This window comes from Vipera ursinii, assembly GCF_947247035.1.
Source record: "Vipera ursinii genome assembly, chromosome: 4".
NCBI lineage: Eukaryota > Metazoa > Chordata > Lepidosauria > Squamata > Viperidae > Vipera > Vipera ursinii.
In genome coordinates, this window is record NC_139514.1 from 38,436,899 (window position 1) to 38,450,938 (window position 14,040).

The 14,040-nt window shown below is 33.7% G+C and overlaps 1 protein-coding gene across 1 annotated transcript in view; it reads left to right on the forward strand.

Annotated features, from left to right (window-relative positions):
• Positions 1 to 14,040, forward strand: part of CRYBG3 (crystallin beta-gamma domain containing 3) — a 65,391-nt gene that overhangs the window by 12,103 nt on the left and 39,248 nt on the right. Inside the window, exons 2-4 of the mRNA XM_083361259.1 lie at positions 510 to 588; positions 4,439 to 4,872; positions 9,136 to 13,777. Coding sequence (XP_083217385.1) covers positions 510 to 588; positions 4,439 to 4,872; positions 9,136 to 13,777 — 5,155 coding nt within the window. The remainder of the gene's footprint in view (positions 1 to 509; positions 589 to 4,438; positions 4,873 to 9,135; positions 13,778 to 14,040) is intronic.

The window sequence follows — 14,040 nt, forward strand, 5'->3', positions numbered from 1 at the left end:
TAAAATACGTGGCTTAAAATACAAAGATTTAGGATTATTGGAAAATTCATCTTTATTTATAATTTCATTTTATATCAGCCATCCAGTATCATTGGATATTACGGTAGGTAGCCTAGAAATCTGATCAATAAGCAAAAAACATTGTAAGGCAGTTACAATTACAGCTACCTTTATGTGAAGATAAGGGACAAAATTCTAGACTAAACAGATAGTAACCTTAAGTAAAAATCAAGTTAACTGACTAGTTTCGAAAATATACTACAGAAGAGTTGTGTTAAAAATAGATAGGAAAAAATATTGGAGTTTAAAAAAATGAACTTAGAAAGTTTATGACAATAAAGGAAACGCTTTGATCAGATTTAGAAAAGCTGTCTAAACACAAGAAATGCCAAGATGACAGAAAGCAAGCAGGCAAAATAAAAGCATTTGGTTTCTGAACTTTCTTTCAAAAATGCTTCAAATAAACTTGGACTTTCAAATAGGTTACATCTCTTTCTCTCTTTTTTCAGTTTTGAAATTAAGGAAGATGAATCTACAGATGTGATTTGTCCAAGAAAAGAAAGCAGTCCTCTTCCAGAATTGTTAAAGGTCCTTCTATTTATTATTATAATAGGAACCAGAATTATGTCTTATACTTTCTAAAAATTATCAGTTTATTTTTATTTAGGTTTTCCTGTATTTTTGACTGCTTCATTATATGCAGTAAATGTTCTGAAATACTAGTGTGTGTGTGTATTCGTATGTGATTGTGAGAATAGAAATTGTAAATAATGACATTAGAGTCAGTTATCATTACAGTATTCATTTTATGACTAATTGAAGATCCCTGGCTTTGTTATCTTTTAATTATACATAGTTTTTAATAAAATAATTATTTCAAAGGTTTAATAGCATGAAATGTAAACTTAAAAGCAAGAAATTAGATATGATTCAAGCGTAAATAGAATTAATATATATTATGCCAGGAGTAACAATTCTAGCTTTTCAAAACTAAATGTTATAATGAGATAAGAAAAATATGCACATGGCTATACAATGTGCACGTTTCGGTAAAGCATTGTGGCATCTATAAATCATAGGACTTCTCTGTACTCTGTTTTGCCTATACATTATATCTAAGGTATGCTTGTAATGATACTTAGAAGATGAAATGCCTTTTGAATTATTATTTATTTATTTATTTATAGAATTTAAATGTCCCAGAATCACAATATGCTCATGGTGACTTCTAACATACAGCACAATAAAAACCACTAGAATATCAACAGATTCGTATAAAATAAAACTAGTGCAAATAATACACAATGCCAATAAGATAATACATTAATTTTAAAAATCCAGGCTCAGATGATGCATAGTCCTCTGCCTTTGCTACCTTCTGCAAAGCTATCACGATGGGGCCATTCTGGATTTTGAAGAAAGGCTGTTTAATAATACAACTGTCATGATGGAAAAAACGTGTTTTCTGGCCTCATCTCCCATCACTTCCCAAAACTTGGGATTTTTTTGCACAACTGACAGACGTCATTTTGAAAATATTTCCTAGTCATATATTATATACTCTGCTATATACAAAAGTTTAGGTATTTTCAGCCAAAGTATATAGTGAATGGAATGTGGCACAACCTCTGTGTGGTAGAATGTTGAGCATATGTGTATGTTCTTTGTATGTGTAGTTCTTTATAGATTCAAACCAAGAAAACCATAAATATAACACGTACATAATTCAGGACACTCATCTGTTGATTTGGTGTCACTTTTGTTATTATAAAATTGTTAATAAGAATCAAAGACTAATTAAATCTATAGTTTAGATAAAACATGCCCATGGGTGAACAAATATTCCAGTCCTTCTAATTTGTCAGGTTGTAAGTTTTCTGTCTATTTTCAAATGCCATTATTTTTTCTAAGGTTTGTCTGCACATTTGAAAATAAAGATAATTAATTCTTTCAAAACAAGAGACTATTTTTTAAAAAATCCCTAAATACTTGCAACTAACATTTTTAATTGGAGAATCATAAATTAAGAAATGGAAGCTACATGGAACTACAAGGGCAGTTTGGAAATAAACCTCCGTTTGATTACCAATGAAAGATGCTCACAGATACAGAACTTTTATTATACACATTAGAAAACTACAACATTACTTTTCAACATAATCGCCATTCAAATTGAGGAACTTGTCATAAAGTTTTAAAAGGTTTCAAATTCCTTAGTAGTAGTCGCTCAGCACCAAATCTGGGCTATTGGAGGGATGATCAAAAACATCCGAACGGAACTGCTTCAAAAATTCTTGGGTGCGTCTAGTGGTGTGCGGGCAAGCATTATCGTGAACCAACACCACAGCATGCCCCAACACTTGTTATGGATGGCTCATTTGAGTTTTTGTAACATTTTACAGTAGACTTCTGAACTGATGGTCAAACCACACTCCATGAACTTCTCTAGCAGTATTCCTTTGGCATCTTCACATTTGGGGGAATTTCTATCGCACCACCTCCGGTGTGGTGTTGGTTCATGATAATGGTCGCCCGCATACCACTAGACGCACCCAAGAACTTTTGAAGCAGTTCCATTGGGATGTTTTTGATCACACATAGCCCAGATTTGGCGCTGAGTGTTCTGTACCAGCCTACTACCGGCCCTGCAGAAAAGGCAGGGACAACCCCTTTACAAAAAGGCAAGAGGCTGGAACTAAGCCTGCCAAATTTATTGACACAAAACAGAGCAAACAGAGCAAAATAAAAACACGAACCATGAAACAGGAGCTTTTCAAACGGTTGCCTTCAGCAAACCAGCCCTCCCACACATTCCCCTTTTAAACAGTTCAAGGCGTGGCTTCTCTCTGCCTCCTTCCGAGGTGCCCCATTGCCTTCCTCTGTTTACTCCTGATTGACTGCCTCCTGCGTCGGGCGTCCTTGAACAGGGCCAGCTGTGGGTCATCTTCATCCACGCTGTCAGGCTCACACAGCTGGGTCTGCGTCGTAACCAGATGGGAGGGGCCTGGCTGAGGGCTCTGTGAAGCCTCAGGGCTGTCCTCTGCAGGCTCTACAACACCCACCTCCTCCTCCTCTGAATCATCCGACCCAACTGCCGAACCCACAGGCTGACCCTGAATCACAACAAGGAATTTCAAACCTTGTAAGATGTTATGACAAGTGCCTCAATTTAAATGGCGATTATGTCAAAAAGTAATGTAATGTTGTAGTTTTCTAATGTGTATAATCATTGATAACCAAATGGAGGTTTATTTCCGAATTGCCCTCGTATTTTATCAAGGCAAGAATTAAAGACCAACAAATTCTGTTAGCACTTCCTGAAAGTCAGATCTGCAAGTAGAAGCCATAAATTGATGAGAATAATCTTTGTTGTTCTGACCTCATCACAAATGTTATAGTCTAGAATAGGGTTCCACATAGGTCTGAATGGGGCTTCAGGATTACGGAAGGGAAAAAAAACCTCTTTCCTCACGGAGCACAGAGGAAAAAACATTTCTTAATCCTTGAGAAAAAGTGTCCATAAGGGATTGGGGGGGAAGGGGGAGAATTCTTTCTGCAAAGGTTACATAAATTTTTCTTTCTTAGTACTTTGTGTACAATTCTCCCTTAGACTGTAAGGATAAAAAACTCTCCACAGGGAACTAAGGCAAAATTCCCTGCAAGGAGTAAGGGGAAAAGAAAGCCACTATATAAGAGATACTAAGGAAAAACTCTGCATGAATGACTAATAGTCTGAGGAATTGGTGAAATAGATACATCTTATCTAAGCAATAGTCAGCTTTACTGCCCATAGGTAAAAAGAAAGAGGAAAAAAGACTGACTTTTTTTTAAAGGCTTTCTTGGGGAGGAAGCCTGCCAGACATGCCACATTAATCATTCCTGGGGGGAAAAAGATTTATTAACTAAAAATAGCTGCTAATGTTGCAACTGTTTATTTTTATGTAATGCTATTACATCCATTACATATGAAGAACATATATTTCAAAAAATAAAAGGCATATTTTATAGAGGTTCTTTATCATGTGAACTTTTAGTAAAAGAGCTAGTTTTCCACGTTTATGGAATCAGTGCTATGCATACTGAGCCATGCTTAATGTACTGTAGATTTAGATAATCCATATTATGTATGCCTGGAGTAAAGCACTGGCATTAAAGTTGTACATTAATGTATTCCAGTACACTTAATGAGAACCAGTATGCTTAAGCAGAAAGAGCTCTGGCCTTAGATTGGGAAGACCATCATCTTCATCTGTTAAGAAACTGACTTGGCCTCATTAATACTCTCATAGGAACAATAAAATGAAAAGAACTGAGTATGTGCTACCTTGTGCTTCTCATAGGAAAGATGGGATACAATGTGATTCAATTCCTCCTATAAAGAGTAAAATCTTGCTTTCTCTTCAACAATTGATAAAATAATCTGTTTCTTTCCTTGTAGGCTTCAGTCTGTAAAAATAAGGATTTCTCTACAGAAGACCTGAATAGATCTACCACTCAAGAGGAATTAAGGAAAGCAAATAGTCTTCCTAGTTTGATTCATGAAAGCAAAGCAAACAGTAACAATAAACGGTCTAAAGAAGGATTTTTCCAATATCTTGGGAGTTTATTTGGTATTTCTTCTAAATCATCATACAAAGAAAAAGAACCTTCTAATTTTGGAGATGGACATTGCAAAACTAAAAAAGGCTTTTCAAGTCAAGATAGCCATGAAGACAAAAGACCCACTGAGCATCTCAAATCAAAAATATTTGTCATTTCAAATTTTGGAACTGAACAGAAAATTTCAAGCAAAGATGAAGAAAGTAACTTAAGAATGAAATCTAGTCCACAACATTTACAGAAACCTCAAGAGGAATCTGCTGAAACAGCCAAGTGAGTTCAAATATAGTATCTAAATATATATTTTCATTTGTGCTCATACAATCATAAAAAAAAATTCAGTGTTATTCATACTGAAAATGTGCAATGTACATAAATTACTTATCATCCTATATGATGTATTTGTTTTCATCAGTGGGAGAATCATGCAAAAGATATATAGTCTTATATGTAAGAATTTTGAATTTACAAAATTAAAAACAAAGATTGAGGAGAGATTATAAACATTTTACATATTCCTTATCAGTTGAATCTAATAATGAAGGATGTATCAAAAGATGGAGAGGTAGCTAGCATGATACCAATTTGTAAAAATTATATGTCACTCATTTTAATGTCATTATCAGGCAAATTGTAGAAACAGTAATAAAAGAAAAAAATGAAGTAAGCATATAGCAGAATTAGCCTCAGTGAAAGAGAATCACATAAATTCTGCAGAGGTAAATATTACTATCTGATTTAGTGAATGCGAAAAACAAAATGCTGGACTAAGATGGTCTTATTATCCTGGAGCTGGAAATTAAATGTCATTCCTTCCAGTAGCTACACAAATCTATCTATCTATCTATCTATCTATCTATCTATCTATCTATCTATCTATCTATCTATTTTTGCCCTTAGTGAGTCTTGATTTTTACAGACTACATGAGAAAATTCATACAGTTTTTAGGGAATCATTTTGGAAGTGATTTGCCATTGCCTTCTCCTTAAGGCTTAGAGAAAGTAACTGGCAAGCTACTAAAACTCAGGCAAGACTAAACTAAGACAAGACTAAAACTCAGATCTGCCCAATCTTAATCCAGCATCTTAGACTTTAAAGCAAATTGTGTCTCACATATAGACATTCGCAAATGAATCTACTTCTGCAACATCACTGACATTACAAAACAGTTTCCCTTTTACAGGAAACAAAAAAGCACCTTTACTATAGCAGGAAGAGAAAGATGAAACCAATCAGAATGCAAAGTACATAAAAACAGTAATAGCTATTCAGTGGAAAGTCAGACTACAGAGTGAGCAGATTGGAACCTATATTTGATCATGTCTGGGTCATCCTTTTATGTTTCACAAACATGAAATCTGAATATGAGCCTAGACTTCCCATGGAACATCCCTTTTCTTCATGTATGCATTTTGCACAATGAAAATCTAGATGTGTAGAGAAATGTGAGTGGCTTATTTTATGCAGATAAATTTAAGGGCTTTGAGAAAATTCAGTACAGTGTTTTGGATGACCAGTTTTTTTCAAATATGTCTTTTTTGTGCTTTCAAGTAGTCCTCACTTAATGATGATAATTGGGATTGGAATTTCTGTCACTCAGCAGTGAGATCATAAAGCATGATATCCCATGACCACATCACTTAGCAATGGTAATCCTAGCCATTGGTATCATTAAGCAAGGATCACAGGTCATTAAATGAGGAAATCCTCACAACTTCCTGCCAGATTCCAGTAAGCATATATTGTGCTACTCAGAACTCAGTTTTTTATTAAACTTGAGAATATATTTGAAAGATATAAAATTAATATGTCTGTGAGATATTTGGTAATATTTTTATTACAAGACAGTAAGTATGATTCCAATACTATTATTAAATGTGTTTCCTATTTGTGGATAAACGTGCATAAACGTATTTAGACATAGATATCTCTAGCTGCACAATTTCTGTCATGTTCATCAATACTAATTATACTTGAAGTGAAAAAAGCAGATTTTATTTTAAGTAAATCTTACACATTCCTTTCCAGAGAAGTTCTGATCAAGTTTTCATGATATTATGGATTAACCAGGCCAAAAATATAAAAATAATAGGGACTGCAGAGCTAGAGAGAGAGAAAATAATTTCATTTGTTTCACATGCCTGAAATAACTTTTATCTTCTTTCATCTTTTAGAAGTTCAGAAACAATTTCAGTAGATAGAACTGTAGTCCACAATGTAAACAAGAACAGGTATTGATTGTACCTACTGTTAAGTGTAAAATGTTCTAGGAAATAAAGTCAGTGTAAGCATATTTAGCTTTCTATATTTTAGTTGTCTTAAGGCAAGCAGAAAAATGTACTTTACAAGAATTTCAGTAATTTATTTGTCAGTATACCACTGATTTGAGTAAAAGAAGTCAATTACAATTTTATAAGTTACAACAGAAATAAAGAGCTTAGTTTGACCTAAACTTTCTCTGTTACCATTACAATTTTTAAAATAAAGTGGGTTATACGCTGTGAACTAAATCATTAATTCTGTAAATATAAAGCAAACATGCCAATACTATATTATACAACGTTATCTTCTTTTTTTCTCAAATGCTAAATATTTTATTTCAGTGAAAGCTGTTACAGGGATTAAAGTATTTGTCAAACATATCAGGAGCTCTGAAATACCAGATTGAACTATTTGAATATATAATCTGCTTTCCTCCCCACCCAAAAAATAAAAAAAATAAAAATAAGGATGGCATCAGAATAATCTCTCCTGGCAACATTATTATAGCTTCCATTAGCATTATGTAGGCTACTAAGTGCAAGAGAATTTGTATTTATTTTAGATTCATTTAGTTTCTATTCACTTGTAGTTCTATAAAATACATTTAAGGCAGAGATTATACCAAATTATATATAATTCATGACACAATACCATATTTTATAGGTTTTTAAAACCTGAATCATACAACCTTCCTAGTGAGACATAGTCATCTTATTGTACCCCAATAGTAGCCTAATACATGATCTACATACCTGATTTTACAGTCAATAACTGCCTTTAATTTCATTTGTACAACATGTGTTTAGATCTCATTTATGCTTACTAATAATCTTGTCTGTTTTATAAATCAAATACTAAAGGTTCATTGCTTTAACAATGCTTTTAATGGAGGTAGAGTTATATTCAGTTTAAATCATAGAACATTATGTTACAGAGGAAGCATGCTAAGAGGTATCCATGCATTTATGCACTGAGCTTCATTGAATTGTAAATAATAGTTTATTGGCACAAAGTCAATATAGCCTTCATATTTAAAAAAGTCAATCAAAAATACATGAGCAGAAAGTAGGCTGCCTTATATTTGTTCAAGTCCTACTGCTCCAAAAGAAAGAAGTTTTCAAACTGTTTCCAAGTCTAATAATAAATTGTTGTTTTAAAGCACAATTTAAGTAATTGCTGATACTTAGCCTTTGAATTTTCTGTTCCCATATTTTTAAAAATAGTGCATATGAGGATTTTGTACACTGTTTTATAAAGTAAAACAACCTCTATCAATGTACAGGTAGTCCATTTGTCCACTAAACAGCCATTTCTTTAGTGATTGTTCAAAGTTACAATGACGCTGTAAAAGGTGTCTTATGACTGTTTTTCACACTTAGGACTGTTGCACCATCCTGGACACGTGAGCAAAACGTGGACGCTTGGCAACTGGCATGTGTTTAGGACAGTTGCACTGGCCCAGGGTCATGTAATCACCATTTGCAACCTTCGCAGTTGGCTTCCGGGAAGCAAAGTCAATGGGAGAAGCTAGATTTGCTTAACAACCGCATAATTCACTGAACAGTGGCAGTGATTTGCTAATAACTGTGGCAAAAAGGTTATAAAAAGGGGAATAACTCACTTAACAACTTTCTTGCTTAGCAGCAGAAATTCTGGGCTCAGTTGTGGTTATAAGTTGAGAACTAACTTTAATACCTTCCAGATGTTTTGTTATATAACTACCATCATTCCACTAATAGCATTGGCTATTGCGATTCATGTTAGCATAATAATGTAGTTTCAATGCTAACATATTTATTCCCATGGAGAGAAATCTTTCCAAAGATTCTTCCTTATTTGTACCTATCTACTGTATAAGCATGCCATATTTTTCAGCCATTTTCTCATGATATTGCCTTTGCCTCATATCCAGCATTTACACAAGGCAGCCAAAAATCATCCTTAGTTGTTCCAGCTTTAAAGTAGCATTTTGCCTCTCCTTCTGTGGGGTGTAAGGTCAAGATTTCTAATACACATGTATTTGGCAAAAATATATTCTGCTTAGGATTCTTCCTTAGTTCAGGGATTTGACCTTAATAATCCAAAAATAATTATTTTTCAGTAGTTCTACAATTATTATGTAGATAACTATTAAATGTATTACACATCTTATACTTTTAGTACCATTCCCTCTCTATATAATATAGGTTAACTATTTGAATAGTAGGTATATTTATAATTGTGTATAGCTAGAAACATTTGCTAATATGCCATTAACAATGTTTCTATTCCAGAAAAACAGAAAATGAGCCCCATGCAATTACTTATGCAACCTACCGAGGTTCTGCAAGAATTAAGCAGTTGCTTAAGAAACAAGCAGACTTGGAGCAAGAAAAAGTAACCAGAACCAGCAATTGTCCTGTGGAAAGCAAAAAAGAGGAAATCATAAATGTTTTAAGCTCAAAAACTACAACAGAACCAAAATCCTTACTGCAGAATAGAAAACCTGAAACTAAAGATGACAGACAAAGTGCACAAGAAAACATGCTTTTGTCAAAAATGAATTGGAAGGAGGATGTTCAGGGTGATAGTGAACACAATGAACTAAACAACAAAATTACCTTTTTGACAGAAATTGAAACCATCAAAAACTGCACTGAAGAACTTGAGTGTGTAAAATGTGTATCAGTTTCAGACAAATCAGAAATTAATGGGAAGCTTTTGTTGGAGCTACCAGCATTGATACCAAATCAAGTCAGTTCTAGCTACCAAAATATAGATTCTGCAAAAATCAATTCAGAAAACAGTAGATTAGGTGAAAAGAGAAAATCATTAGAAGAACTACAAATGCAGCTACAGTCAAACACTGCTTCCATTGTTTGTTGTAAAAAAGAAACACATTTATGTGCTTTTTCTAACACAGAAACAAAAGAGGCAATAAAAAACGAGTTTTCATCTTATCCCAAAATAGTGTCAACTAATAATGGTCAATTGTTAGAAGATAAATATTCTTGGACTGACGATCAGTTCAAATTAGAATCAGTTAATCCATTATTGTACATGAATAGCCATAACTGTAGTGATCAAGTAAATAATGGAACAAACGGCAAGGAAGAATTAAATACAGATATGATGACTGAAAATCATTCTCACTTGCTTCTCCATAAACCAGCAGAGAGTGAAGAATTGCCATTAGTTTTCAAATCAGGAATGTTAGCCCTTTCCACAGAAAATGGATCTGGGCTGCACTTATGCAGCAAGAGTGGCCTAGAGAGTAAAGAAACTATTGAGCCATTATTACTTAGAGATGTACAAAATAATTCCAGGATATCCATAATGTCTAATATTGGGACTAGTGAAGTGATTGAGGAGAATGTTGGAATACCTGTTGTGGAACTTGTCCAAGGTTTGTCTAAGGGTAAAGAGGAAAATGAAGCCAACATTTCTTTGTCAGATACTGAATATACATGTGTTGACTCCTTCAAACCAGATATAGATAATGTCCCTCAAAGTCTCAAAACTGAAAATGATTGTCACTGTCATCCTGCCAAGAAAGATGAGAATAAAACTCTGATCCAGCCATTAACCAACTTAAATATTTCTCCATCTCCTCTTGAGAAACAAAATAAGTTCTTTGAATTGGAATACGTAAGACATGTAAATAACACAGATATGTCATCTCTTAAAACTACAAAAAGTGATGCAATTAAAACTTCAATTATTTCTGAGAATACAAGCAATTCATTGCTCAGTAGCATAAGAAATCATGTCAAGCATCCTGAAAATAAAGAAGTCTCTTGTCGGTCTCTTATTTCTTCTTCCAACAATGAGTGCTTGACTCACAATTCTCTACCTGTGAAACCTGAAAAAACTAACTCGCCACCAGATAATGCTTCCTCTCTCTTACCTGTATTGATCAGTAATGCTAACATCTATGAAGATAATATTCATTTGGATACTATGGCTAAATCTTCATCTCATGCAAAAGATCAGAATTTTTTGAAGGGTTCATATTTTTTGCTTGATGAACAGGAAAATATTTTGCAGCCTACAAGAGTCACCACTGGAGCAAATTCTGCAGAAACAGACTTTAGTGAAATATGCTACTCTGATTCTATGTCTGAAAACTCTAAAGCTGACTTAAAGTCACATTTTTTTCTGGAATCTGGAAACAACTTTAAATCCCAGATTATCCCTGATACTATTGACAGAGATAACTCTGGAAATAAGACTTTGCCACATTCTAATGAAACAAAATATTTGACTAGTTCTTATTCAATGGATTCTGAATCCATTCTCATAAAAGAGACCTTTCCTGATTTTACATCTGACAATGTACATGCACCCAAGTCTGCTATTCCTACAATTTCTTTTAAAGATACTTCAGATCTTTATTCTCCGGCATGTGAAGCAATAGAGACTGTTTTTGACAAAACCAATTCTATTCCTATAAATTCTGAAGAAAATACTGTGGAATTGTCATCTAAAGATAAATTAGGTAGTCTATCTTCTGAATCAATATCAGATACTACTTATTCACCTCCATTACTGGCCTCAGTTTCCTATTACATGGATGCTATACGTTCTTCAAAGATAGTGTCAGAAGTGCCTGTTACTACCCAGCAGAGCAAAGAAATTAATACAACTCCCTCAGGGCAGAATTCTAATGGCCTCATGGCTATGCCTTCAGAAATTGCTACTAGAATGAATAAACAAACAATTGCTGCTTTATTTCCTAAATCAAACAACCAGTTTTTTAAGGAACTGTTGAAAAATGTTGAAACAGGAAAGCAATTGCAAATTAAATCTCAAAACTTAACACTCTTGTTTAAAAAGGCAGATGAAATAGTAGATGAAGTTCTTCATTTAGCAATAGAAGAAATTAGATCAAAGCAAACAGCTTGCATCTATCAAAATAATGACACTAAGAATAATGAATTAGGTCCTAGCTTTCAAAAAGATCAGAATAATAGAAAAATGAGGTCAGAATCTAAAGAAATACAGTCGAGGAACTCTTCATTAAAGCCCTTTAATGGGAATTGTATCACAAAGTTCTCTGGAGTTAAGGGGATAGATAAATTTAACAGTGCTACTCAGAATGAAAAGGAACCATTGAATATCACAGGGAAAACTGACTTATACAATTCAGTATTGGTAAAACCAAAGGAAATAACTGACAATATTATTAAAACAGGCAAACAAAATCCAACAGTTGTGCCATATGAGGAACATTTAAGTAAGGATTTTTCTAAAAATACAAATAGTATATGTTACACTAAAACATCAGAGGTACCTATAACGGATGCAGAATTACCAGCTAAACTTCCTGAAATAATTGAAATACCCTTAAATTTAAGTCCAGTATCCCCAGTTGAAGAGCAGCACCCTGTTGAGAGTGTAACAAATGTCTCAGTTCCTTTTAACTTCAAAAAAGACAGTAAAGAGGTTTCTGGAGAAATTATGCCAAAGAATGTCTGTTCAGGCCAAACAATTTGTGAAGAATGGTATGATGACATAGCTAAACTAGATTCTAGTCCTGACAAAAATAATTCCAAATACAATAAAGATGATGATTGTGCAACAAATATGGCAATTGCTGGTGATATCACTAATAGCTGGACATGTGAGAATCAATGTAATTTAGTAAAAAAAGAGGCTGTTACGAACTATGAGCATTTTTCAGTATGCTCAGTTTTAACAAGGAACGTGTTACCCTTTAACTCAAACAATACATATGGTAACTTTTCTGATAAACATAAAGATGAACTTACATCCTTATATTCACCTGGACATAATATGGAGAATGATTTTCCAAACTATGAGATAAGAAACAGCAAAGCTATTACTGCTGAAAGAAAGGAAGCACATGAAAAATATTATGAAATACATAGTGAATGGGACAGTAGCAAAATGAGAAATGAAGAAATAGCGCAAGATACTAGGTTCAATGCCCTTTTTAGTATATCTGAATCATCTCTGTTGAGCAACTCATCAAACATTGGTTTTGTCCATGGAGAAGACGTAAATGAGGACCCATGTTTAACAGCAGATAATGTACTAATGGATTATTATCTGGATGGTGACAGTGAAAATGAAAAGAAATCCCCAAATTGTTTTGCCTTTCATACACCAGAACACTGGGAACACAATTCTTCCTATAATATTTTGTATGAAGACAGTCTTCAAGATGAAAGCTACTCTCTTTCAGGAGAAAAAATAATGGATACCTTATCCCATTCTGATTTATCCTTGGATAACAGTAATGAGATGCATGAAACATCCAGATTCAAAGATGAGCTCTTTCCTTCTTATGATGAAAGCAAGCAGTTGAATGAGATGCCAGGTGATTTTTGTTCAGAATCTTTCATGACTGTGGAAGCAAAGCGATACAGGATTTACCCCTTTGCTTTGTCTCCTATATATGAAGATGATGGTTCCCAAGAGGACTTGCCTTCCACTGATATCTCACCAGGAAATCACCATAGTGGATCACCAAGAGAAAACCAATCTTTATCTGTCTTATCACTTTTGCAATCAGTGTCTGAAAAGTTAAAGTCTAGTAATCAATATAATGAAGATGAACGAGAAGACAAACTTTATGAAGGAAAAAATCAAGAGGAAGAAAAAGAAACCTCTATTTCTAGTACTTGGCAAGACAATAAAAATACTGAATTCTCAGAAGACTTTTGTAGACAATTTATTTCTAAGGAAGTATTTCATTTGGAAGAGACCTCATCTTTAAATTCAACATTTGCAGTTCATTTTATTCAAAAAGCTGACCCTGGCATAAAGCCTTTTTTAAAGTATACATATTCTGAAAATCTGCCTGGCTTAAGTTATTTAGTTGAAAAAGGAAGTACCCTTGGAAACAGGACATTGCTAGCTGACCCACAATCTAAATCTAAAAAGTTGCTGAAATTGGTAAACTCTCAAAAGGTAATTCTTTTCACTAAATTTATATACAGTAGGAACATAATCTATACATTTTATTTCTTCTATACACACCTCTTTAGGCTAAATATATTATGGTGATAAATTTCCCATATAAACAAAATGTTGAATCTATTGATTCTGCTTAATTTACTGTGATAATTTGGTACACAACTCTTTCAATGTACTTTAGCCAATATACAGTCTGTATATTGTACAGTCTAAAATATACCAGGCAGATGAAATGAAAAAAAGCACAATTTTTAGCA